Here is a 24,225-nt window from a genome sequence, read left to right on the forward strand (position 1 = left end):
TTCTGTTAGATTGGTGTTTTGGATTTTGTATATATGTTTTGTTGTTTTTGGAGAGGGATTCTGGAAATGATGCTAAGCTCTGGACATAAATTGACCGGCTAGCTGGCTGCCTGCCTGCCTGTCTTTTTAGAACTTTGCTCGATTGTTCTGTGGGGATGAACCTATCTCAACCAAGTGTTTATGTTGTTTTTAGAGATTTTGCACACATTATCCAATCATTTAGCCTATCTATTCTCCCCTGTTCAGAGTAGCAGTACGCAGTAGTCGAGCTGTAGAACATGTAATCTGTAGCTACGAGTGAATCGGTTATCCCGAGCTCATCACCTGTAACCCAACAGTGTGATACTAAGTCAACGTCGAGGCCTACTCATCCACAAACACAACAACCCAAACCACCATCACAATCCCAGTAAGAAGAAACTGCGTAACTAGCCGCAGAATCTCCCACTATACTAACTTGATCCGAACCGAACATACAACACACCCATCCGCTCAACCCAACCCACTACACCACCTGAAAGACCTACCCCCAAATCCTCACATCCCCCAAATCACCACTCACACACGCCTTATCCAGCCAATCCCCCGTCACATTCCGCGCTGCAGCCCCTTTCCCAAACTCAACAATCGAGCCCCCATCCGCCCCCTCAGGATCGAACGGCACCCACCCCACCGTCTCCGCCAGGGAAGCTGCGTCCTTCAGAAAGGCCAGGAAATAATCCTGCATCGTTTCGGACGTCAGCACCTCCAGCTCGGGGACGGCCCCGATCTGCTTCATGTACGTCCCGAAGACCATCAGCAGGTCGGAGGAGTGGTAGGCGCCCAGCCAGGGGGTGGGGGAGATGTTGGTGAAGTTTCCTGGTTTCGGGTCGTTTCTTGTCAGTGGGTTTTGTCATAGTATTATGTAAGAGTGGAAGAGGAGTAGGTCTGATGTGGGGGAGGGGACTTTTGGATTTTATACTGTGGAACATACCGGCCCAGTAATATCGATACGTGTCTAAGCCGATAGCCCTCCGCAGCGCTGCATCCGTGGCAGTGGCACAGCTCCATTCCATCTCGGTGAGGGCGGAGGCGGTCAGGTTCGTGCTGGCGGATTCGCGGTCCACGTTGGAGCGGATGGCCGGTCCGCGGGCGACGTGGCCGGATCGGTAGCGCTGGGTCTCGTTGGCGAAGATGTATTTCTCGTCCGCTTGGAGCTCGTTTTTAGTAGAAAGTAAGAAAGAAGGATGGGAGATGGTGATGGGGTAGGTAGAGGAGGAGGGGGAAAACTAACGGATGTAGCTGCTGAATGAGATCGAGGGAGAGGCGTTGTAGCGGTTGATGAACTCAGAGATCTGCACCCAGGAGACTTTGCGCATGCACTCTAGACTGGCGGCGGCGTCGCTGCCGTAGTTGCAGCCTAGAGCTTGGGCCACGATGTCGAAATCTTGGTAGACGTCGTCGGTGGTGCTGAGGTCGATGGTGACAGAGGGAGGCTGGGAGAGGATGCCGAATTTGGCGGCTAGCGGGTCGTCGGGAAAGGCGAGGGTGTAAAGATGCGTGAGAGCGGCGCCCTGGGATTGGCCCCATAACTATCGCGGGTGGTAGTGTTAGGGTTGACTGTGGAAGAAAAGATGATGTACGGCCAAGCCAAGGGGGATGGAGATTGCTGACCATAATGTTGTCCTTGTTCCCGCCGAAGGATTCGATGTTCTCATAGACCCATTCCACCGCGGCTCGCACGTCGAGTAGCGTCAGTGATGTTTCATCCAAGGCTCTGGATTTGGGATCTGGCTGCTGTTAGCAGGATTGAATGGGCGGTATACAATTTCGGGGTGCACCGACTCCCGAAGATGTTGACTCTGTAGTTCATCGTGACTACAATATGCTCCTGCGAGCGCGAGACCCAGTGCGGTGGCAGTTGGGATGGGATGGCAATGCCACCGGTGACCCCGCCGCCGCCGGTCACGAAAAGTGCCACAGGGAGGTTGGAGCGGCGATTTGCCGATGCTGGAGTCCATATGGCCAGGGACAGGCAATCTTCTGCTGTCGACCAGGCGGTGGAGCCCTGAGTGCGCGTCTCACCGAGATTGTAGAGTAATGCCGTTGGCGAATACTCGGTCCAGATGCTGTCATAGGTAGAGACATACTGCGGACACGCTGGGCCATATCGAGTTGAGTCGAATTTCCGATTCGTCTTCTTCAACTTCTGAGGAGGTAGCCAGCGGAGATCTCCTACCGGTGGCTAGATTAAACTCGGTCAACTCAATCTCAGACTTACTAAGTAACCTGCCCTACCTGAGCGTAAGGGACGAGCAAGAACTGGCGAACGTCCGGATAGGTATCGTTCAGCATGCCGATGAATGTCCCCGTTTGAGTCTCAACGGTGAGATTGCTCCAATTGGATAGAGTCCGAGGCTGCTCCCATGTCAGGTTCGCATAGTAGCCGGGTTCTGATTCGGCGCAGGCAGTGAGTGCCGAAGCTAATATTGCACAGGAGGTCAGGAGCTTCATGACGAGGGCGAAGAGCCGTAACGATAAGATGGCTTGACTTGCCGTCGATGATGGACATCGAGGAAGGACAGGACGCGGAATTGGGGCATCATTTTATAATATTTGCCGGCTATGTGACCCCGCATTTGTAGGAGCGAAGCATTATTGCTTGCCTCTAGGAACCAGAACTAGCATGGATAAACACGTCATGTCTGGCAGCGCTATAGGGGCTTCATGTATGCAGGGCACTGTCGCGCTAGGCTCGGGTAAATTCAAAGCCATATGGCTAGGCTTGCGGTGCATTCTTTGCAGGAGTTCGATTGGACAAACTCGTTCCTGGAAAGCAGGAAGTGGTAATGATGCTGGCGACTGGATGAGGGGATTCATTCCCCCGCAATTCTTGTTGTTGCCGGATCGGCTCCACCTCCACTAACGTGCTGACTGGCACTGAGGCAGGTATGCAGGCCGAGGCGGCGAGCAGCCAGCCCTTTTTCTGCCACCGCCCAATTTTGAACAGTTTCGCAAGCCAGTTTTTCAGGACTGGAACTTCTTAAATCCGCTTATATCCGTGGTTTTCGTTGCGAGGTCGCCAGCGTTCTGCCGCGTCGGGCGGTCTGGAAGACGGTCTAAAAGGCGGTCGGAAGTCGAACTGCTTAATGCAGGTTGAGGGACGCTACCAGTAGGTATCAAGTAACTCTGCCTACCTATTATTACGATTGTATCATCTTCCCAGACAAAGAATTGACAACATGTTGTGTAATATTGTATGGTCTGAGACCCCATTCGTTCCCTCCACTCCAGGTAGCCAGGTATATGTATCAGAGACGACCAACGCAAGAAGAGAAAAGACATAGAACAAGTAGAAATAATTGGTTGAACACATGGCTTCAAACACAAACGTGTGCAGTCGCTCCTAAAGTTGGCGTGATGGTATGATAAAAGAAAAAAAAAAGACATAGATAGACAGATAGTGCATCAACAGCAAGACCAAGAGATATAGAAGAACAGAAAAGGAGATTATTGCCATGCAAACATCAAAATGTAAGAAGGTCCTCTCATGGTCGGATTCGACAACAAACACCCTTTCATAGATTGATCATGCCGGACGCCGTCGCCATGCTTGCCCAAAAAAAATAAATGCTTATGTATGTACCCTGCAACTGACAACAAAGAATCTGAAGAAACTCCTTCCGCAACTATAAGATCCCCTCATTTTATCTTCCAACAGCTCATTCGACGACATGAAACATCAAGGTCTACTTGACTCCCCATTCGGCGCGCTGGGCTGGGCAGGAGCCGCAGGCTTGCTGGCAGCGCTCAGCTTCTGATACATCTGTTGGAGTTTGGCACCTCCTGCCTCTTTGTTCGGCCAATAGTGAACTGCGACAAATTGCCTAAGAAATGAGTTAGCCCTGCGGCTACAGTGTTGATCGGCTGCTGACTTACCACAGGCGAGTCTCCAGAGAAGCCATTAAATCCCCTTCGAGATTCTGTTTGATGAATTCGCCGATCTTATCCAGAAGGCGCCGGAGCTCGAGGGCGCGCTGTGCTTTGTCCGGATAATTCTCCTTGGTGACTAGTGACACCTTTTTCAAATTGTCACGAATGGGCCTGAAGAACCTATATTCCATATCTTCTTTCCCTGCAGAGTGACCATTCTCGGTGGGCTTGCGGCGACGAATATCCTCACTGGAAGCATCCGACGTCCGGTGACGAGGTCGGTCGCCATCATGAGCGGACCGCTGACGGGAATCATGACTAGGAGTATGGTGCCTATCCATGCTGTCTCTAGCGTGGGTTTTAGAACGATGTCTGGATCGGTCCATCTCGCGATGCCCCTTGCGAGAAATGGATGGTGCAGGAGAGGCCGAGACACTATTGCTTGCGTGGGCGCGTGAGCCTTTGCGCCCTGATCTTTGGGGTTCGAGAGCTCGTCTTGCACTCATGCTCGCGCCATTCGTCGATCGGTCTCTAAGGACAGATAACAGGTAGTCCGCGCGTCGGACGAGATGAACTGCCCCCGGGGACTTTGTGGTTTTGTCCTCCGCATTCAAGCGCTCGTTCTTGCGCTCGACGCGGTGCTCTTCGAGGAAGAACTTATCTCCAAGTTGAAGATCCGGGTCATCCCTGATCTGGGACCAAGCACCATAGCCATGGCGTGCAATACCGACGCACAGCATGCCATCTTCCCGCGCGCCCCATGAGCAGGTGTAATCCGGAGCCTTGGTCGCATCCGGAACACGGAAATTGTTAAAGCCAGCTACCTGAGCCACTGCCTCTTTCAGAATACGCATCTCGGTCGGACGTTCAACAATGGTATACGCGTTGAGCCGCTTGACCCCATGCAGGTCGAACAACACTGCCTTCTTTTCTTTCTTCGTCGGAGTCCTACCAGAGTTCTCAAGAGCCTCCAATTTTGCCATGTCCTCCTTGACCAAAGACGCCGCTTTGTCCGTAATCTCACAGAGAGCAGCTTTGACTGTTTCCCTGTCACGATCAAGCAGCCGCGCCTCACGAATAATATCCTCTTCGCGATCAGCGAGATCGCCATAGCGGAGGAAGGCTCTAAGAAGATGACGGTACTCTTTCTCTACCAGTGGACGTTTCGGGTCTGATTGAGCCATTGAGTCTGAATCATCGCCGTTGTCCATACTGACTTGTGCTCGAGCTTGCCTCTTAGCTTTGCGCTCCTCGCGTGAATCCCGGAGATCACCAGGAACGTTGCGCTTGCGAGGCCGGTTCTGTTCAATGACCTCGGCCAGATAACGCTCATCCGCTTTCTTCTTTTCTTCTGCTTTGATCTCCTCAAGTTGATCTTTAGGTATGATATCGTCCCAGCTAAGGTCGTCAACCTTGATGTCAACGTAATCAAAAGCCTTGAGGAACTCTTCACCACCATCAGCTTGGATGCCCTCTGCTTGTTCCGTCTGATGCAGTTCGGCATTGGCAAGAACCGAGTCAATATCCAGTTGCTCAAGTTTCGCTTGATTGCCGGTCTGCTCAAACATTTTCTGGCCACGACGCTTGAGAATACGTGAGATATCGTCCGTAGAGCTAGGCTCGGCAATAGAGATTCCACTCCGGGCCATCTTGTTCTGAATCTCCGAAGCCTCCTTGTCGGTAACACCACGCTGAATGGTGATGAACTCAAGGAGAAGCTTGTTTCTTGCTCGTTCGATGACTTCTTCTTCCACCGTATCCTTTGAAACCAGGCGATACACGCTTACCGGTCTCGTCTGGCCGATACGATGCGCTCGTGCCATCGCCTGCAAGTCGGCCTGGGGGTTCCAGTCAGAATCAAAGAGAACAACGGTGTCTGCAGTCATCAAATTAATCCCGAGACCACCAGCTCGAGTAGACAGAATGAAAGCGAAATCGTTGCTCCCAGGCGCGTTGTAATGTTCAATGGCTAGGCGACGCGCAGCAGCGGGAATAGTTCCATCGAGACGTTGATATGTGTATCCACGGTACTCCATATAGTCACCAAGGATGTCCAGCATCTTGACCATCTGACTAAAAATCAGTACGCGGTGACCGTCGCGTTTGAGCTTGGCTAGAAGCTGATCCAAAAGCATCATTTTACCACTGCTGGTAATCATGGCCCTCAGTACATCCTCTCGACGCGCACTGCCTTCCAGAAGCCTAGCTTCTGCGTTCGGAAACATGAAAGGATGATTACTCGCTTTCTTCAATTCCATCATGATGTTAAGAAGTGATTGTTTTTGGCCACGGGCGCCATCATTGAGTGCAGCGTAGTTCTTGGTCAGGATGTTTTTGTAGTATTCCAACTGGATATCCGAAAGCTCCACCCGAATGATCTTCTCGGTCTTGGGGGGAAGGTCAGACTCGACCTTCGACTTCGTGCGACGCAACATAAACGGCTGAATGGCTTTGGTCAGCTCTGCCAGCTTGTGTGAGGCAGCATCACAATTCAGGTCCATGTCAGCATCGATTTCAACCAAGCCTGGATTGAGAAAGTCCAAGAGCGCAGAGAGCTCAGCCAGGTTGTTTTGGATCGGAGTACCGGTAATCAGAAGTCGGGCAGGAGATCTGAATTCCAGCAGCTTCAGGTACAGCTGCGACTCGCGGTTTTTTAGCCGATGAGCCTCGTCAATAGCCATGAATTGCCACTTGAATTGGCTCAGGAAGCCTGAGTCTAAGAGAACATATTCATAAGTCGTCAACAGAACGTTGAATTTCGGTCGCTTGGGGTTCCCATCAACCATAAGCTCATGCTCTCGCAAGACTGTGCGCGCAGCTTCGTTGCCGTTATAAACAACGTAGTTCAAATCAGGTGTCCAGTTATCGAAAGTCTCAGCCCATGAGGGCATGGTAGAGAGGGGGACAACGACGACGAAAGGGCCCTGTTGATGCCGTATATGGCGTAGCCAGTTTATGAAAGAGACTGTCTGCACAGTTTTGCCCAGACCCATCTCATCTGCAAGGACAACGTTGCGGTTCTTCACCCAGTTGAAGGCCATGAAGTTGACACCCTTGACCTGGAATTCCTTCAACTGACCATTTTGCAGGAAGGACGGGGTGCCTTTGATGGTCTCGAATGGCTTCCGCGTAGCTGGATTCGTTTCCGACTTGTCAGAGACCGGGGGCCGAGAGGAACGGTCTAGAAAACGGTCTATCTCGCGTTGCGCGATGTTACTGACTAAGTCTTCGTCCTCCCATGTACAGGAGTCGTAGAAGAGGCGTTTCCATTTCACGAGGTACTCTGTTCCCTCGTCGCCCTCTCGCATACTGATCACTCGTTCAACTTGTTTGTAGTCCTCGATAGCATCTACATCCCGTTCTCGGTCGAGGTTCCACTTTTCTCGATCCTCAGGAGCGACGTCTTCGTCATTTCGCAAGCGGATGTCTTCAGAGAGGATTTTGCGAATGTAGTTGTCGAGACGGCGGGTACTACGACAATTGGCGAGGCCTTCGGTGGTTTCCCATGACGCGTGGTAATGGGATTTCCCTTGCCATTTAATGTAGAATTCAAAGTCATGACGACTGAGGTCGGGACTACTGGACTCCACGCCTTCCCTAAGGCGGTGATTGAGCACAACATCGACGGCTGGGCGGTCATCCTCCACGGTGTTGACCCAGTAATTGTCCATCATCTCTTCGTCCGGGTCATCTTCAAACATGGAATCATCTTCATCCTCGTTGTAATTAGAGACCCGGGACGCATTTCTGGTGGAGAACCGGACTTCGGGCTGGGAAGGAAGGTTGCTCGAGGATGACTGAAGAAGTTTTCGCCGCCTCGCCCTGTTTGTGCGAGCCCGGCTTCCGCCGTACTCATCACTATCGGAATCTTCAGAGTATGAGGACTGGGTTGCAGACCGGGAGGGCCGCTTGGAGGGCGGTTGTGAGACAACGGCGCGTCGACGCTTTGAGCGGGGTGCTACCGCATCGGACTCGGATTCGGAAGGGGAGTCGACTACTTGACGCGTTGTGCGCGCTCTTGTACTCCGACGAAGTCCATACAGATCGGGATTCTGTCGCATATAGTCCGATTCGTTGACCGACGGTGACTTACGCTGGTAGCCATGATTGTGTTCCGACGATGAAGAATTTTCATCGCTGGACTGGCTGCTCTCGTTCACGTCATTCTCGGTCTCAAAAGCGTCCTCGTCCCCCTCAGCATCAGGGGAGCCGGCATCATAGGAATCGTCGGCGGCGTCTGCTTCGGGAGAGGAGGAATCGCGTTCGGCATGGTTCGCATGAGTATCGGAATCGTTGCTACCACTGTCGCTGATGGCTAGGTCATCCCTCATGCTGGCAGTATTGGGAGTAGACGAGGCCGAATAACCATTTACCAAGCCCATTGTTGCGGAGGGGTCGGAAATTGATGGGATCACCATGCTAGTAGCTATTGAGGACGATACGCATCAGCATTGAAGCTCAGCACAAGCCCGAGGGGGGACTAAAGGAACAGTGTCGTATGAAACAGACATACGCGACGCAGATTCCAGCCGAATTGAGTCGAATCGATGGGTGAACAAGGTAGGAGATAAAGGTATGATGCAAGGACATGTTTTTGATGACGAATTCGATGGAACGCGACGGAGAGTGTTGTGAAGAGATGGGAAGAACAGAGGGGGAAATGCAGATCATATCCGTGAAAATGCAAAGGAAAACACGCAGACAATGAGCGAAAAGGTCACAAAGCCCCTTTTACTCGAACAGATCAAGATATAATACAGGTTCTCCGGTGGGTCGAGATCGTGGAGAAGTACTGCAGCCGGCAGTGCCAGAGCACGCCTGCGAGGCAAGGAGAAGAAAACAAATTACTTACAGTCCATAGCTTGGTGACCCCGATTCAGGGGAGACTGAACCAAGAAATTGTGAAAACGTCAAAGGAAAAAGGTGGGGGTGGGAGGAGGATGAACTGGTGGAGGCAGCAGAGGGACGATGGGAGGCCGCTGAGAAACTGATGAGGGAGTAGGAAGAGAGTTGTACGTCGGCGGGAGGAGGACGAGTCGCTGTGAAGGGATTGGCTGCAGCGCCTGAGCCTTCAGGCTGCAACTACCCACCAGCCTTGAAACAGCTTAGCGCGCCACAAGCGAGACCCCAACGGGGATAGCGGGGGTGCCGGGTCACGTGGATTCCGGCGCGGATCAATGCTGACTCCGATCGAGTCTCGGTGGCAGAACCCATGGGCCAATCACTGCGACAGGAAATAATGCAGGAGCATGTCTCAGCCTGAGGCCGCCACGGCTGCCCACAATGCCCGGCAAGTTTTCTCGCCCAGAGCCCCTCCTCGTCGCGCATCTCCAGCAACGTCCCTCCTCTTCTCCTGCCCTGGTGCTCTTTGCGCAGACATCTGGCATTTCTCACGTTCGGCCAGAACAACTGTCGCATCGTTTTCTGCCTGATTTCCTCGAGACCTCAGTTTCCGTCGACGTACCCGTCTCTTGACAGCTGCATTCGACTTTTGTCCATACACATACTGTCCCGCGTGTTCAACTTGATCTGAACTTCAGGCACCATGTCCGACAAGCTTACCAGGTATGTTTTGCACGGCGGACTTTCATTCCACTCCAAATTTACAAAGAGAAGGGGAAGCTAATCATTCTACGTGTACAGAGTTGCTATTGTCAACAGTGACAAGGTAAGTTTCCAAGTACCCCGCAGCATGAAAGGCATGCTACGGCCTGTCGCATATATGACAACTACTGAGACACATCGCTTTGCTCGTCATAGTGCAAGCCCAAGGTATGTCCCTGCTAATACCTCTTGATGATCTCCTCGTCATCATTTTGTTAACAATCTTCTTTCTTCTTTGTCCAGAAATGTCGTCAGGAATGTAAGAAGTCTTGCCCCGTCGTCCGTACGGGCAAGCTCTGTATCGAGGTCACCCCCGAGTCCAAGATCGCCTTCATCTCCGAGCGCCTCTGTATCGGTTGCGGTATCTGTCCCAAGAAATGTCCCTTCGGTGCCATTCACATCATCAACCTGCCCACCAACTTGGAGACTCAGGTCACCCACCGTTACTCTGCGAACAGCTTCAAGCTTCACCGTCTTCCCATGCCCCGTCCCGGTCAGGTCCTCGGTCTTGTCGGTACCAACGGTATTGGAAAGAGTACAGCTCTGAAGATTCTCAGCGGCAAATTGAAGCCCAACCTTGGTCGTTATGACAACCCTCCCGACTGGGAAGAGATCCTCAAGTACTTCCGTGGTTCCGAGCTGCAGAGTACGTCAAAACTGAAATGATGAGGGGAATGAAAGGAATCATGCGCGCTAACATTCTACAGACTACTTTACCAAGGTCCTGGAAGACAACCTGAAGGCTGTTGTTAAGCCTCAGTACGTTGATCAGATTCCCAGGGCCGTCAAGGGACCCGTCAAGAACGTCGGTGCGCTCATCAAGGCCCGTACTCAGCTGAATAACTTGGACCACATTCTGGACGTCCTGGGTAAGATAATTGTTTATCATGTCGACGATATTTTCCGCTGACAGAGTGCATAGAACTGAGACAGGTTCAGGACCGTGACATTGACCATTTGTCCGGTGGAGAACTTCAGCGTTTCGCCATTGGTTTGGTCTGTGTCCAGCAGGCTGATGTGTAAGGATGACCAGGTCTTTGAGATATTATGAGCGCTGACATTCTTGTAGCTACATGTTTGACGAGCCTTCATCCTACCTTGATGTTAAGCAGCGTCTGGCTGCTGCCCGTACCATCAGAGAGCTTCTCCGCCCCGACGATTATGTCATTGTTGTCGAGCACGATTTGTCCGTGCTTGATTATCTTTCCGACTTTGTTTGCGTTCTTTACGGAAGACCTGCCGCCTACGGTGTCGTTACTCTGCCTTCTTCGGTCCGTGAAGGTATCAACATCTTCTTGGATGGTCACATCCCCACCGAGAACCTTCGGTTCCGTGACGAGTCTCTCACTTTCCGCCTCGCCGAAGCTGGTGATGACTTCATGGTTGACAAGGCTCGTGCTTTCAAGTACCCGAGCCTGGAGAAGACCCTTGGCAACTTCCACCTGAAGATTGACGCCGGTGACTTCACCGACTCTGAAATCATTGTCATGATGGGAGAGAACGGAACCGGAAAGACCACTTTCTGTAGAATGCTTGCTGGTGTCGAGAAGCCCGATAACGGCATCACCATTCCCCGCTTGAACATCAGCATGAAGCCCCAGAAGATCACCCCCAAGTTCCAGGGTACCGTCCGTCAGCTGTTCTTCAAGCGTATCAAGGCCGCTTTCCTGTCGCCCCAGTTCCAGACCGATGTCTACAAGCCCCTCAAGATCGACGACTTCATCGACCAGGAGGTTCAGAACTTGTCTGGTGGTGAATTGCAACGTGTCGCCATTGTCCTGGCTCTGGGAATGCCCGCTGATATCTACCTGATTGACGAGCCCAGTGCTTACCTCGATTCCGAGCAGCGTATCGTGGCTGCCAGAGTCATCAAGCGCTTCATCATGCACACCAAGAAGACCGCTTTCATCGTCGAGCACGATTTCATTATGGCCACCTACCTGGCTGACCGTGTCATCGTCTTCGACGGTAAGCCGTCCATTGATGCGCACGCCAACTCCCCCGAGTCCCTTGTCACTGGTTGCAACACCTTCTTGAAGAACCTGGACGTCACCTTCCGTCGTGACCCCAACAGCTACCGTCCCCGTATCAACAAGCACCAGTCCCAGATGGACCAGGAGCAGAAGCTCCAGGGCAACTACGTAAGTTCTGTCCCTTGTGACACTTCTCAGCCTTGTGCTAACCTTGCATTTACCAGTTCTTCTTGGAAGAAGAGCAGTGAAACGGCCGTTTTTGGCAAACATAACCGCGTGCCTCGCCATGGCGACGGCCGCGATTCCGACCGGCGGCGCCGCCACCACCGACGTCGCCGGTACCGGAGGAGGAGGTACCTTCGGCTAGTGGCGTTTTTCGGCGTTACCAAGGCCTCTGCGGCTCTGTGCCAGCGCTGCCGTCGTTGCAGCGGTCGCCGGCCCAGTGCAGGGCGTGGTGATGTGGAGAAGGAGGAGGAGGATGAAGATGACGAGGAAGACGACATGCTCAATTATCATCTGTAGCTAGTGGTTGGGGGAATTTCCTTTAATTCCCACCTCTATCCCGGCTGTAGAAAAAGGTCCTCAGCCAACCGCTGATCTTGTCGCCCCCTTTCGGTCTGCCTTCCCTCCATTTTCCCAATCATTCTCCGCCCCGAATAAACCCGCAACAGGCTGGCATCTGTCTTCTTTTCTCCCGCGATGCTACGAAAAGTTGGAATGAAGAAAACGCGAGCACGACTATCAATAAATAGTTCCGTTTCGAGAAAGATTTTCAACAGTTGGGTTTCTCACACAAATGGATGGGTTTTTTGGTTTTGGTGGGAAGGAGCTGGCGTCAAAGTCATGTCGGAGTTTGAATTCGAGATTCTGTTTTGCTGTTGTGTCAAAAGTCGATTCTTTACTGTTTTTTTCTTTCTTCCTCGTGAATATACTTCTGTTCCTTTTTTTTATCTTTCATTCATCGCATACAATGGTTAAAACCGCCGACAACGAGGTTTGGCTGAGGGTCCTAGATGTCGGTGTATGCGTGTGTGGAAAGTGGCCAGTGTCTATACGAGTGAGGAGCATATATTCCTTCTTCAACGCTCTATTAACGGTGTAATCTATTCTCCTCTTTTGACGACAGACTCTACTCTTGTTGTCCAATCTCATGGGAGTGAGGTCATGTAGACAGATTGCAGGTTGATCCTTGGTGGTTGTTGGCTCGGAAATAGTGGAATTATATATCGGCTGTTCCGGACCACTCAAAGCACACTCCACTCCAAGACTCAGGCCTTCCTTAACCAATATTGTTCATTTACGTTCATATTGACTATGCTATACTTTGACTGAGCTATATTTGACCCAAGTCTGTGGTTTCAAATCTCACCTCACCTGAACTCCGGTAGATTTTGATAAGCGCTCTTGATACTATATAACCTACGCTAGAATACAAAATCTAGGACACAACATCCGTACATTCATTGTCAATTCGGAAAAGAGGACATGAATTCGGCCGTTTTCTATCTAAGCCTCGAGGAGGAGGAGGTGAAGGCAAAAAGAAAAGGGAAGGAACCCCGCCAGAATAGCGGTTTGTCGAGGTAGCCGTCATTGACCAGTATTGCGGGACCAGAATCGTAAACCAGCTAGCAAGGTACCTAGCTTAGTCTTCTTCGATTTCGCCCTCCTCGCTACCGGAATGGACTGCCTTCTCCTCTTTCTTGGCTTCTTCCGCTACGGCTGCTGCAGGGCCCGGGGCGGCCGAAGCAGGCGCTGCAGCGGTGCCTGTGCCGGCGACGATGGGGGTTCGTTCGCGCCGGTCTCTCTCCCCTGCGGTTCCCCTGCGAGCAACACCACCTCTGCTGCGATCGCGTTCTCGGCTTTCCCGCCGGTACCGCTTGGCAGAGCGACTGGCTACGCTCTCGGCGTCACTGTCCCGTCTGCGCCGCCGGTCGGTGCTGGCGGTGCTCTTCGTGTCGGCGCCGTAGTCCAGTTCATCACGGCTGCCGCGAGGGTCGCCGCGGGTGCGGTAGAGGCGCTCACGTTCCTCTTCGCGATCGCGACGCTCGCGGTCGTAGTGGCTCATGGAGCGAGCGCTGCGGTCCCGGTCCCAGTCGCGGTCACGATCCCGGTCGCGGTCTCGCTCACGCTCACGATCCCGATCCCGATCCCGTTCGCGCTCGCGGTAGCGCTCGCGGTCTCGATCCCGGTCTTCGCGGCGCTCGCGCACCGGCGATAGGCCGCTGACTTTGCGGTAGGAGCGTTCGCGGTCGGCCTGGGCTTTGCGGCGGTCGGCCTCATAGGCGTCAGGCTCCGGGGTCCGGCTGAGGCGGCTGGATGCTCCTCGCCGTTCGCCACGGTGGGAGAGACTGCTGCGGTGGTCGCGGTCACGGTCGCGGTCACGGTCCCGATCCCGATCCCGATCCCGATCCCGATCGTGGTGGTCGCGACGGCTGCCGCCGCGATCTCGGTCACGGGCCTCCCGGTCTCGCTCAGCGTCCTCTTCTTTCTCCTTCAGGCGCCGGATCACCTTGTCGAAGGCCGCCTGGCGGAGATCGTCGGCTTCCAGGGCCTTGTATTCCTCGAACCGCTCAATCCTGGGTCGTACTTGGTCCCATGTATCGTTGGCTCTGACAGGGGGTTCAAGGTGTTTGATGCGCGAGCGGAGTGCGTCGATGGCACGTCGCTGATGGCGATCTGCGGCATGCTTCTCCTCTTCGTTGCGTCGAACGGCCTTCTCTTGAATCCGCTGGAAAATCAGTTGCAGAATTTCGGGGTCAATGTTCGCTGTCCGGCGATCGGCGGATACGATTGCGTTAAACTCTTCGAAAGTGGTCTTTGGCGCAACCTCGAAGCGTTTGTCCTAGAAGCTAGGTTAGCGGTGTATGCAAGGCTGGAATACGAGGGGTTCTCACATCAAGTACATCCAAGACATCGTTGCGGGGGCCGCGCAGCGACCGCTCCTCCTCCTCTACCACATCCCAGAAGAGATCAATCGGAGACGACCCAGCATTTCCCAGCATGCCAAGGTACCGGGGGTCTTCATTAACCAGAGGATAAATATTCATCCACTTGCTGCCGGCCTTGATCTTGCCCTGTGATCTTAGTTCCTTAAGGAGCTCAATGTATTGCTCTCGAGCATGGCGCTCCTTTCTGGCCTTCGCGGCTTTCTGCTGCTGACGGGCATCATTGAATGCTCGCTCCAGCGCCTTGATGTGGTTCTCAAATGCGGTCAAGATATCAGACTTGCTAAGCGTCTTGAACTTATCATCGCTCTGGACTTTGTCGTTGGATTGGATGATCGCCTGCGCCTCAGACCAGCGTGTATAAGGCTCAAGATCCAAGGATTTCAGGATATTGACTAACTCGTCCATGGCAGCCTTGCGCTTGACCGCTTCTTGTTCGACGTGCTCCTTCTTGAGCTCAATGATGTATTCCTCAAACAACTGGCGTCTCTCAGCCTCGTCGTCTGTGGACCTGAAGATAGTCTCACCCTCAATAATCGGCCGAATGGTTTTCCACCGGCTGTAGTGCTTGATTTCAGGATGACGCTTCAGCATGGTATTGAAATCTGCTCTGAGCTTAGCGAATCTTTCTTTCGCCCGATCCTTTTCCTGCATGCGAACCTCGACCGCGTACTTCTCAAAGGCTGCTTTGCGGTCTCTAGGGTCTTTCAGGGCACGATACTGAGGGTCTTTGATGGTCTCGCGCATCGTCTGCTCCCAAGTCCAGTCGGGTTGCACATTGTGGCGCTTCAGCATCTTCATGAATGCACCCTCGGCCTCTTCAAGGGAAGCGTATTCAGGATCGGCTTGCTGGTTCCCTAAGACGGGTGCCGCTGCAAGACCATTAGCGTCCATTGCATTATAGCCTCCACGGCGGTCGCCATAGCCTCGATCGTAGTCATCGCGTTCTCTCTGCTGGGGGTACGATGGAAACGAGCTGACTCCGCCTGCAACGAATGTCGGAGCTCTGTTCAGGAAACCGTCAGCACAACATTCACAAATGCATGGACACAGTCGACCGCGCCACTCACGCTACAGGGGGAGGCTGAGGAGGCTGAGCCTGCGCCAGAGCGTTTTTGTAAGCATCTGGAATCTCCCAGGTGCTCTGCTTGGTTTCGGTGTTGTACCAGTATTTCCGCCCATTATCCGTCGTGTATTCCTTCCACGGTTGATTCGCCAACGCGCGCTGAAGATATAACACGTATCAGATTAGCTTGGGACATGCAGAGCAGGGATAGAAAGAAGTATACAAACCTCAACCGGAGTCATTAGCTCGACGGGCTTCGCCCATTGCGTGGCTTTAGTCTGAACATTGTAGTAGTAGACGCGACCTTCAGCGTTGCGGGCCTCCTGCCACAGGGCGGGCGCACCGCCTGGACCATTCATTGGATTCATACTGTCGGTGCAGAGACTCCCAAGATAAAGGGGACTTGCTGTTGCCAGCGATGAATGGAAGGCGAGAAAAAGTAACACGGAGCGGCGGTGGTTCGCAGAAGCTCCTCCGGGGTTCCTGCACTAAGGGTGTTTGTCCTGTTTGCATCGACTCCTTCCCAGGGTCCGTCCGTCCCATAATAACATGGAGTGCCTCCCTCCATCCCTCCACTTGTCGGTCCCTGGCTTGCCATGCGACTGCTTAACTGATGATTTGTTTGTGATCCTTGGTAGATTTGTCGCGTGTCAATCACTGTTCGTTCAATACCCGGTAGAGGACTATGCGATCATCGTCACCCCGCTAGTATGCCGAGTCTTGATATCCCCGGGGAATTCCTCAGGCATGCTGTTCTAGATACAGTTGTCCCGCATGCTTCAGATGTAGACTTGGAGGCTGCTCTGACGTCTGCTCTGGAAGGAGGCGCAGATGACCTGACCTCTGTACTTTCGCATATACCCCAACGTTCCGTTCTCTTCTTCGGTATGTTATGACCTGTCGTCTAACTCGAGCTCTGTCTCTTACTCATCTATAGCGGGATACAGATGAGTTCTGCACCGTCCGCATCGTCCTCCGACTCTCCAATTGTTCACCTGCTAGTCTCAAACAATATCTTCCACAGCTCGAGGTCGGCCTGGATGCCTTCGCTATCGATCCAGCCGAGACTGTGGCAGAGAACCCGACTTCGACCAGAGATCTGATCTTCTCAGGGGCCGTCAAGGCACAGGAGCCGCTTGTGGTTGTCAATGAGTTCGAGGGCGATACAGGGGAAGGCAACCATGTCTATGTGATTTGGAGCATCGAAGCGTTTCTCAGTAAGGGATTTCCGGGACCTCTACCTTTGCTCTGGTTGTGCTGATTGCTATAGAACGCCCGCGCATACGCATCACTCATCCTTCCCTTCTTTTCATCGCCTCCGCCAACCTCAATTTAGCGAAGAATCAACAACAAACATCTCGTGGGGACGACTACCTTCCCCCGTTGATACCAGCATCCGCCAACGTATTCCAGCCTCTGTCGTCCGATAAATCCCTCTCTCTCAAAGATCCCTTCCTCCCAGCGTCCCGACTTCTACGTGTTGTACCGGCACAACAGACCGAAGATCCCATTTACCATATTCAACAACGCTCAGGGCATCCGATCCGAGTTGTTCCAGCTGCGAGTGCGAGAATACGATATGCTCGGCTGAACTCTTATAGCGGGCGGCCAACCACTGTCGCCAGCCTGGACTTTGAAGTGACACCGTTTCTCACATGCGATGTGACATTTGACAAGGCCGAGCTCCGGTTGTCAGACGGAACCATCGAGACACTTTCAGATGCGCCAGGACTTGTCCCACCCATCAAATGCCTACCGCGAGATGATATCACTCTGGTATACAAATTGACCCCTGAGGACGGGCAGAATCCAAGTTCGTCAACGACGGTCTTGGTCAGTTTCCTCGATATATCCTTGGAGGCCGTGATCCACTTATCGCACAATTGCAATCCACGAATCCTGATGCAGTGGAGGACCAACGTGGACTTTTCTATGCCACTCAATCCTACCTTTGGTGCTCCCAGCCAGGCCCTGCAGCGGAATAACCGTCCGGCTAGCCTTCCTATGAATCAAAACCTCAACAACGCTATGGCAGGAGGGACAGGAGTTAATCGTAGCTCTTTAAGGGATAGAGCATACTCTACGACAGATCTCGGGGTGTCAATCACGTTCACTGGGCCTCCTCGAGTGGAGGTCGGCAAGCCATTCTCGTGGAATGTCTTCATTGTGAATCGGTCCGCAACCGCTCGAAAGTTTGCCATGATAGCTATCCCTCGACGGAAGAGACCCGATCCCCGGACCCATACGGCGCGCCCCTCATCCTCATCAGCATCTATTCGCAAGGAAGCCCAGATTGCAGAAGCCGTGACTGACGACAACATCGTGCATGCGCTCCAGAAGAGTGTGGCTGGCCAGGAAGCCGAGCTTGTTTCTATGAGCACAGATGTTCGCGCCGGGTAAGTGATATCCTGAGCCATTACTGTTTGACAGGATGATTAATGACTAGCCCCGCAGACCCCTTCTGCCGGGGACTTGCTTTGCGACCGAATTGAAATTGTTGCCATTGGCCGTGGGCGCCCTCCGTCTGGAAGCCGTGCGCCTGGTGGATGTCAATACGAACGAAACGACGGACATCCGAGACCTTCCGGATATTCTCTCCTTTGACAGGAACATGACAGCTTGAATGCTGCCTACGATGTAAACTTGTGTATAGATCTGATTGTTTGCATGCCTGACTGATGCGTAACGGCCATGAGAGGACGATTCTGGTGCAGGGTTTGTGCAGTATTTGTATGGAATAAATTAATAGATTATATCCTATGCCACCTGGTGCACACAACCAAAAAAAGAGTAACAGTATCTTACACACATATGTGTAGTCTAATATTGCCAAGCTAAAGCGGCAACAAGATGGGGGCGTGAACTAGTGTAAGGGGCCCAATTCAGCCCTAAAGCGGCAATGAAGGGGAGGGGGGGCCGGTCGGTCTGCCGGGCGGAGAAGGGCGGAAGATCACGCGAGTGGATGATGAGAGGAGAGGAGGGGGGAAAAGAGTGAATGATGATGGAGTTGACTGTCTGACTCTCTGACTCTCTGATGGGGCCGACTGGCTGTAGAATGACCTCGATCTTGCGCATCTTCACTGCCTCAACCTCCAACCTCAACCTCAAACACTCCTAAAAGTCCTGCTGACTTGGCCTGATCTACTCGCTGGACGAAGAGGCTCATATCATCATCATCATCATCATCATCATTTATTCTCCTTGACCTTCCTGTCTCCTCTTACTTCATCGCATCTGTGCCCACTTGAAAGACGATCCCAACCTCTTTCCCATCCCCCTTTCTCACTGAGCATTCAGTTGTTGCCTGTGCACCCACCCAAACCCCGAACCCTTTTTTACTTAGACTTATCTACCCTTTGCGTCATACCTTCGCCGTCTCTGCCAGCCCGGCCTTTCCTTGCCCTCGCCTTCGATTTTCTTCCATCCCGTGAATTCCTACTCCCCCCCATTACATTATTGCAATCTTTCTCCGTCATGTTCTCCGCTGGTCGTCGCAGCATTCTCGATGGACTCAATCGGCGGTACATCTACGGTCGCTTGGTATGTACTAGATAGACACTCTCGATTTCTTCTTTCTTAATTTACCACAACTTCGCATATTACTACAACAATTCACCACTACATACCTCGTTTTTTAAATATCTCTTTTTTGTTACCACAACACGAAGAATTGAGACTGACGTTGCCCCTCGTCCATTTCTCACCCATAGCCACTGCTTCATACGATAATCTTTCTTATCGAGATGGCGGCGGCAACGCGGCTTGCCGCCAAATTCAACTCCTACTATTCGGAGAAACCAGGTAGGATTCAGCGAGACTCCCTGGAGCGTTCTGCCAGTTGACTGACTCAACTTGTCGCCTATAGTCCTCACTACTATGGTCACCAATGCGGTAAGAGCCCGCAAAGAAGCGCAATGCGGAAGACGCATTTGAGACAATCATACTGACTGTGGACGGTGACAATAGATCCTGGGTGGAATCGCAGACACTGTAGCACAACTGATCACGGCTGTCAGGGCTGGCTCCGCACGCCGCTCGTCCAATAGTGGGGACTTCATCTCGATTGAGATCCATGATCTAGACAAGGAGAAGCCGCCTGCTCTCGGGGAGCTGGGCCATGCGCGACACGCAATCCCAGCGTTTGACTTTGAGCGCCTCACCCGGTTCATGTCGTACGGCTTCTTCATGGCCCCGGTTCAATTCCACTGGTTCGGCTTCTTGTCTCGCACTTTCCCTCTCACGAAGAAGAACCCGAGCATCCCGGCGCTGAAGCGGGTGGCTTTTGACCAGCTCATGTTCGCTCCGTTCGGTATGGTGAACCCCAAGATCAAATTACTGTGTGCGGACAGATGGATCGCTAACCAGGTGTACAGGGTTGGCGTGCTTTTTCACATTCATGACGGTGGCTGAAGGTGGTGGAAAGCGGGCCTTGACGCGCAAGTTCCAAGATGTATACTTGCCTACGCTGAAGGCCAACTTTGTTCTCTGGCCTGCCGTCCAGATCCTCAACTTCCGTGTCATTCCCATCCAGTTCCAGATTGTAAGTTTCCATGGTCGGTGCCTGGTGGTATGTTGCGCCATGCTGATTAAATGCTATATAGCCTTTCGTGTCATCTGTTGGTATCGCCTGGACTGCTTATCTGTCATTGACCAACTCTTCGGAGGAAGAGTGAAAAAAAGAACGCACTCTCATCTTTAGGCATATCGAGAATTGCGCGAAGGTGCCATTCTTTCACGCCATATTGTTTCATTAGGCTCTGCTTTTCAATCTTTTGTATGCTTACGAGGCGTTGTATATCAACGGTTGGGTTAGGGGAATTGCTTGTTCTTGTCGCATGGGTGGAGTCTCGGTTATCTTCCATGCCGGCAATGTTGTTTGATGCGCGTTGAGAGGTTTTCGCTCACTAATAAACATGTGCTTCCATTGTTCTGAGAGGAGGATGAAGAGAAATACACAGTGTCTGTTTTTCGTTCAGCAGTGCCGAGGAATTGGGGAAATAGGTTGCTTTGGTCCACGGTGGATGACTTCTCCGGGTTTCGGGGGAGGATCACGGAACGGGACGGAGTCAATAGTTCCATCAGAGCCGAGATGGCTAAAGCTGCCCATGGGGGTGTAGACCCGTTGTAGGGACTCCAGTATACATCTAGGCTCTAGCCTCTAGGAAATCCCTATATGATCCGAAGCGGGATTGACTGATTTCTGCAGCAGTGACATCAGTCCCGCAACAGCCCGAGCAGCAGGCGAATCTCTCAGCTCAGCTCACCGGCCGCCCCACCAATTCCCAAAACAATTACCCCGCCAGTCTGCCAAACCCGCTGTAACCAGACTCGGTCACCGTGAGATCTCTCGAGTCTCCCTCCGTGCTCATAAAGTAAAAAGCCCATTTCCCATTCCAATTTTCCTCCCTTCTTCTCTCCTTCTTCCTTTCTTCTCTGAACCAATTCCCACGGATTCATTAGTCACCATGTCTCTCTCCAACAAGCTCGCTATCACTGACGTCGACCTCAAGGACAAGCGTGTCTTGATCCGCGTACGTTTACCCCTCACTTTCTTTTCTGCAGCAGCAATTGAACCCCCCCCGGACTAACAAGGGGACTTACAGGTCGACTTCAACGTCCCTCTTGATGCCAACAAGAACATCACCAACAACCAGCGTATCGTTGGGGCTCTCCCCACCATCAAGTACGCCGTTGAGAATGGCGCCAAGGCGGTCATCCTCATGTCCCACCTCGGCCGGCCCGACGGCAAGGTCAACCCCAAGTACAGCCTGAAGCCTGTCCAGGCCGAGCTCGAGAAGCTGCTGGGCAAGTCCGTCATCTTCACCGAGGATTGCGTCGGCAAGGAGGTTGAGGAGACCGTCAACAAGGCCAGCGGCGGCCAGATCATTCTCCTGGAGAACCTGCGTTTCCACGCCGAGGAGGAGGGCAGCTCCAAGGATGCTGAGGGCAAGAAGGTCAAGGCCGACAAGGAGGCAGTTGCCGAGTTCCGCAAGGGACTGACTGCCCTGGGTGACATCTACATCAGTACGTTTCTTCTGTCTGGCTAATGCTTTTTATGAGGCTAATGTCTATCCCCCTAAAACCAGACGACGCTTTCGGCACTGCTCACCGTGCTCACTCCTCCATGGTCGGAGTCGACCTCCCCCAGAAGGCCTCCGGCTTCTTGGTCAAGAAGGAGCTGGACTACTTCGCCCAAGCGCTCGAGAGCCCCAAGCGGCCCTTCCTGGCCATCCTGGGCGGCGCCAAGGTTTCCGACAAGATCCAGCTGATCGACAACCTGCTGCCCAAGGTCAACAGCCTGATCATCACGGGTGCCATGGCTTTCACCTTCAAGAAGACCCTGGAGAACGTCAAGATCGGCAACAGCCTGTTTGACGAGGCCGGCAGCAAGATCGTCGGCGAGGTCATGGAGAAGGCCAAGAAGCACAACGTCAAGGTTGTCCTACCCGTCGACTACATCACGGCCGACAAGTTCGCCGAGGACGCGCAGACCGGCAAGGCCACCGACGCCGAGGGCATCCCCGAGGGCTTCATGGGCCTGGACGTCGGCGAGAAGTCCGTGGCCCTGTACAAGGAGGTCATCGCCGAGGCCAAGACCATCCTCTGGAACGGCCCCTGCGGTGTCTTCGAGATGAAGCCCTTCGCCAAGGGCACCGAGGACACCCTCGACGCCGTCGTCCAGGCCGCCCAGTCCGGCTCCATCGTCATCATCGGCGGTGGTGATACCGCCACCGTCGCCGCCAAGTACGGCGTCGAGGACAAGCTCAGCCACGTCTCCACCGGTGGTGGTGCCTCCCTCGAGCTCCTCGAGGGCAAGGACCTCCCCGGTGTCTCTGCTCTGTCCAGTAAGTAAAAATATTACCAATATCTCTAATGTCTCACCGGAGGCGTAGGGCACGGTTTCCTGTAGACGTGCAGTGAGGGGGATAAATCTGGGAGAGAGAGTGTGTGTGTGTGCATATGCGTGCGTCATGTTTGCCTGTCTGGTCTTGTTCGTTTCTGTCCCCCTTGCGTGTCTGTCTGCCTCTCGGGGAATTTTCGTGCGGTCTTATGCTTTCAACGAATGTAATGTACAAGGATGATGATAATTTCAACTGTTTTTGACTGTACCTCTTTCTGATCCGAGATTTCTGTGCAGTGACGGGGTCTAAGCTGTGATGAAGGACAAATGTCGGAGCTTGTGTGTAGACTGGGAAGCTCCTACCTTATCAGTTCGATACTCATGTAGTACTCTTGTAGTCCTTTTAAAGGCCATACCCACCTTGCCAGAATATAGCAGGCCCTCCATGCTCGAGGCAGATGTATCCCCCGGATCGAGCCAGTCACCCGACACAAGCACCCTCCCCCCCAATCCAGAAACACTACACCCGTAGGTAGGTACACCACCCCCATAATCATTTCCCCCCCTCCCTTACCATCCCAGAAAAAAAACCACACTCTACGACCCACAACCTCTCCACCATGCACCATGCACCCTACACCCAAATCATCCCCCAAAAAGAGAATCAATGCGAAGAAAGTCTAACTTCAAATGCCATTCTTCATACCATCACACTATCTCAAGTGTAACCCTCATCAACAACTTCCTCCCCGCAGTTGCTATCAACGAGACGCATCCACCTTTTTCAACTCCTCTCTGTAGTAGACACAAAATATATCAATTAGCATTGTCCTTGTGCTCAAATTATGCAATCTTGATTCGCAATCAAAGCCTCCAGACTCAACGGAGAGAGCTGGATGGCGCCACAGTGCCCAGCACTCATCAAGCCGGGTACGTAAAGAGGGTGATGGAAGGTTTTTTTGGTGGGGAGGGGGAGACCTACTTCAACTGTTTCGAAAAGTCCTCGGCGGCGTCGTCGTCGTCCCAGCTTTCCTCCCACAGGTGGGCGTCGGTGCCGTTGGCGGTGGCGGTGCCTTGTTCGGTTTCGTCTTGGGGCCAGTCTGTTTTTTTGGGGAGGGTCAGGTTGGTAGGTTGGTTTTGGGGAGAGGGGGAGGGGGGAGTTAAGGGTGCTGGGTGATGGGGTGTATGGTGCAGGGTAGGTATTGTGATGCGGCGTGGGAATTAGTCGTTGGGAAGGGGTGGGGTGTGGTGTGGTGTACGCACCTTCCACGGGGAAATCCTCGAACTCATCGTCTTCTTCCAGGACAGAGGGCTTTTGTTGTTGTTGGGGCTGTTGGCTGGGTTCGGCCTTGTCTTGGGGTTGGGTGCTGGTGCTGGACATGATGGGCGGGGAAAGAGAGTGGTGGTTCCGGGGGGGTGGTTCGGGGGTGGTTGCGTGGGTTGGTTGGTGTTGCGATGGAAGCTCGAGTGTATGTAGTCGTGATCCTATTCCGGGTCGAATTGTGGGTTGAGGATTAAGGTGGTGTTGGAGGAGATTGATGGGGTTGATGGTGATGGTGATGGTGATGAGGGGAAAGCAAGCAAGCAAGCAAGCAAGCGCGCGCAAGCCGCAGCGAGCAGCAGCAGTAGCAACGACAAGCTCACCGCACTCAGCTCCGATATGCCGCCCAACTGAGTTTAGCTTGAGAAAATTGTGCATTAGTGATTATACACTCATTACTCACTATGCATGACTCGAATCATTACGCCCTCATTCCCTCTGACGCAACATCCACAATCTCACTCACTCACTTGGTTTGGTCCAACGGAGTTAAGCAGCAACACTCAAGCTTTCAGCCTAAACAAGGCTGCCTTCACATCACGACAACTACCCTCTTAGATTAT

At 52.9% G+C, this 24,225-nt stretch overlaps 7 protein-coding genes across 7 annotated transcripts; 3 read left to right on the forward strand and 4 right to left on the reverse strand.

Annotated features, from left to right (window-relative positions):
- Positions 1 to 397: 397 nt before the first annotated feature.
- On the reverse strand, positions 398 to 2,665 carry ASPACDRAFT_78293 (uncharacterized protein). Its single transcript, XM_020205154.1, has 6 exons — positions 2,278 to 2,665; positions 1,825 to 2,224; positions 1,654 to 1,769; positions 1,274 to 1,571; positions 974 to 1,189; positions 398 to 858 (listed from the first exon to the last, which is right to left on the reverse strand). The coding sequence occupies exons 1-6, from the start codon at positions 2,491 to 2,493 to the stop codon at positions 524 to 526; spliced, it is 1,581 nt and encodes a 526-aa protein (XP_020056735.1). The 5' UTR covers positions 2,494 to 2,665; the 3' UTR covers positions 398 to 523.
- Positions 2,666 to 3,262: 597 nt separating this feature from the next.
- Positions 3,263 to 8,325, reverse strand: ASPACDRAFT_78294 (chromatin-remodeling ATPase CHD1). The gene is made up of 2 exons (XM_020205155.1): positions 3,919 to 8,325; positions 3,263 to 3,866 (listed from the first exon to the last, which is right to left on the reverse strand). The coding sequence occupies exons 1-2, from the start codon at positions 8,292 to 8,294 to the stop codon at positions 3,722 to 3,724; spliced, it is 4,521 nt and encodes a 1,506-aa protein (XP_020056736.1). The 5' UTR covers positions 8,295 to 8,325; the 3' UTR covers positions 3,263 to 3,721.
- A 4,590-nt stretch (positions 8,326 to 12,915) lies between these two features.
- Positions 12,916 to 15,908, reverse strand: ASPACDRAFT_78296 (snoRNA-splicing protein PRP40). Its single transcript, XM_020205156.1, has 4 exons — positions 15,728 to 15,908; positions 15,505 to 15,659; positions 14,384 to 15,440; positions 12,916 to 14,331 (listed from the first exon to the last, which is right to left on the reverse strand). Exons 1-4 carry the CDS (start codon positions 15,866 to 15,868, stop codon positions 13,132 to 13,134), a joined length of 2,553 nt encoding a protein of 850 aa, XP_020056737.1. The 5' UTR covers positions 15,869 to 15,908; the 3' UTR covers positions 12,916 to 13,131.
- A 160-nt stretch (positions 15,909 to 16,068) lies between these two features.
- ASPACDRAFT_118632 (TRAPP trafficking subunit Trs65 domain-containing protein) lies at positions 16,069 to 18,344 on the forward strand. The gene is made up of 4 exons (XM_020196185.1): positions 16,069 to 16,385; positions 16,448 to 16,717; positions 16,771 to 17,896; positions 17,955 to 18,344. The coding sequence occupies exons 1-4, from the start codon at positions 16,211 to 16,213 to the stop codon at positions 18,121 to 18,123; spliced, it is 1,740 nt and encodes a 579-aa protein (XP_020056738.1). The 5' UTR covers positions 16,069 to 16,210; the 3' UTR covers positions 18,124 to 18,344.
- Positions 18,345 to 18,940: 596 nt separating this feature from the next.
- On the forward strand, positions 18,941 to 20,532 carry ASPACDRAFT_78298 (Mpv17/PMP22 family protein). The gene is made up of 6 exons (XM_020205157.1): positions 18,941 to 19,040; positions 19,211 to 19,301; positions 19,366 to 19,391; positions 19,467 to 19,809; positions 19,874 to 20,040; positions 20,102 to 20,532. The coding sequence occupies exons 1-6, from the start codon at positions 18,975 to 18,977 to the stop codon at positions 20,171 to 20,173; spliced, it is 765 nt and encodes a 254-aa protein (XP_020056739.1). The 5' UTR covers positions 18,941 to 18,974; the 3' UTR covers positions 20,174 to 20,532.
- A 433-nt stretch (positions 20,533 to 20,965) lies between these two features.
- On the forward strand, positions 20,966 to 22,353 carry pgkA (phosphoglycerate kinase pgkA; the record flags this gene model as incomplete). The annotated part of the gene is made up of 3 exons (XM_020199538.1): positions 20,966 to 21,031; positions 21,104 to 21,524; positions 21,587 to 22,353. 3 exons carry the CDS (start codon positions 20,966 to 20,968, stop codon positions 22,351 to 22,353), a joined length of 1,254 nt encoding a protein of 417 aa, XP_020056740.1.
- Positions 22,354 to 23,319: 966 nt separating this feature from the next.
- On the reverse strand, positions 23,320 to 23,722 carry ASPACDRAFT_42987 (proteasome regulatory particle lid subunit SEM1; the record flags this gene model as incomplete). Its single annotated transcript, XM_020201188.1, has 2 exons — positions 23,320 to 23,441; positions 23,605 to 23,722. The coding sequence occupies 2 exons, from the start codon at positions 23,720 to 23,722 to the stop codon at positions 23,320 to 23,322; spliced, it is 240 nt and encodes a 79-aa protein (XP_020056741.1).
- Between the last annotated feature and the right edge of the window lie 503 nt (positions 23,723 to 24,225).

Source organism: Aspergillus aculeatus, assembly GCF_001890905.1.
Source record: "Aspergillus aculeatus ATCC 16872 unplaced genomic scaffold ASPACscaffold_7, whole genome shotgun sequence".
Lineage (NCBI taxonomy): Eukaryota > Fungi > Ascomycota > Eurotiomycetes > Eurotiales > Aspergillaceae > Aspergillus > Aspergillus aculeatus.

Coding starts and splice junctions, on each gene's coding strand:
- ASPACDRAFT_78293 (XM_020205154.1), bottom strand. CDS start 2,493: ATGAAGCTCCTGACCTCCTGTGCAATATTAGCTTCGGCACTCACTGCC. Junction 1,572..1,653: donor GGAACAAGGACAACATTATG/GTCAGCAATCTC, acceptor CACCCGCGATAG/TTATGGGGCCAATCCCAGGG. Junction 1,190..1,273: donor CTCATTCAGCAGCTACATCC/GTTAGTTTTCCC, acceptor ACGAGCTCCAAG/CGGACGAGAAATACATCTTC.
- ASPACDRAFT_78294 (XM_020205155.1), bottom strand. CDS start 8,294: ATGGGCTTGGTAAATGGTTATTCGGCCTCGTCTACTCCCAATACTGCC. Junction 3,867..3,918: donor TCTCTGGAGACTCGCCTGTG/GTAAGTCAGCAG, acceptor CTCATTTCTTAG/GCAATTTGTCGCAGTTCACT.
- ASPACDRAFT_78296 (XM_020205156.1), bottom strand. CDS start 15,868: ATGAATCCAATGAATGGTCCAGGCGGTGCGCCCGCCCTGTGGCAGGAG. Junction 15,660..15,727: donor AGCTAATGACTCCGGTTGAG/GTTTGTATACTT, acceptor TTATATCTTCAG/CGCGCGTTGGCGAATCAACC. Junction 15,441..15,504: donor CCTCAGCCTCCCCCTGTAGC/GTGAGTGGCGCG, acceptor TTTCCTGAACAG/AGCTCCGACATTCGTTGCAG.
- ASPACDRAFT_118632 (XM_020196185.1), top strand. CDS start 16,211: ATGCCGAGTCTTGATATCCCCGGGGAATTCCTCAGGCATGCTGTTCTA. Junction 16,386..16,447: donor ACGTTCCGTTCTCTTCTTCG/GTATGTTATGAC, acceptor AGCGGGATACAG/ATGAGTTCTGCACCGTCCGC. Junction 17,897..17,954: donor AGCACAGATGTTCGCGCCGG/GTAAGTGATATC, acceptor CTAGCCCCGCAG/ACCCCTTCTGCCGGGGACTT.
- ASPACDRAFT_78298 (XM_020205157.1), top strand. CDS start 18,975: ATGTTCTCCGCTGGTCGTCGCAGCATTCTCGATGGACTCAATCGGCGG. Junction 19,041..19,210: donor GGTACATCTACGGTCGCTTG/GTATGTACTAGA, acceptor TCTCACCCATAG/CCACTGCTTCATACGATAAT. Junction 19,810..19,873: donor GCTCATGTTCGCTCCGTTCG/GTATGGTGAACC, acceptor CCAGGTGTACAG/GGTTGGCGTGCTTTTTCACA.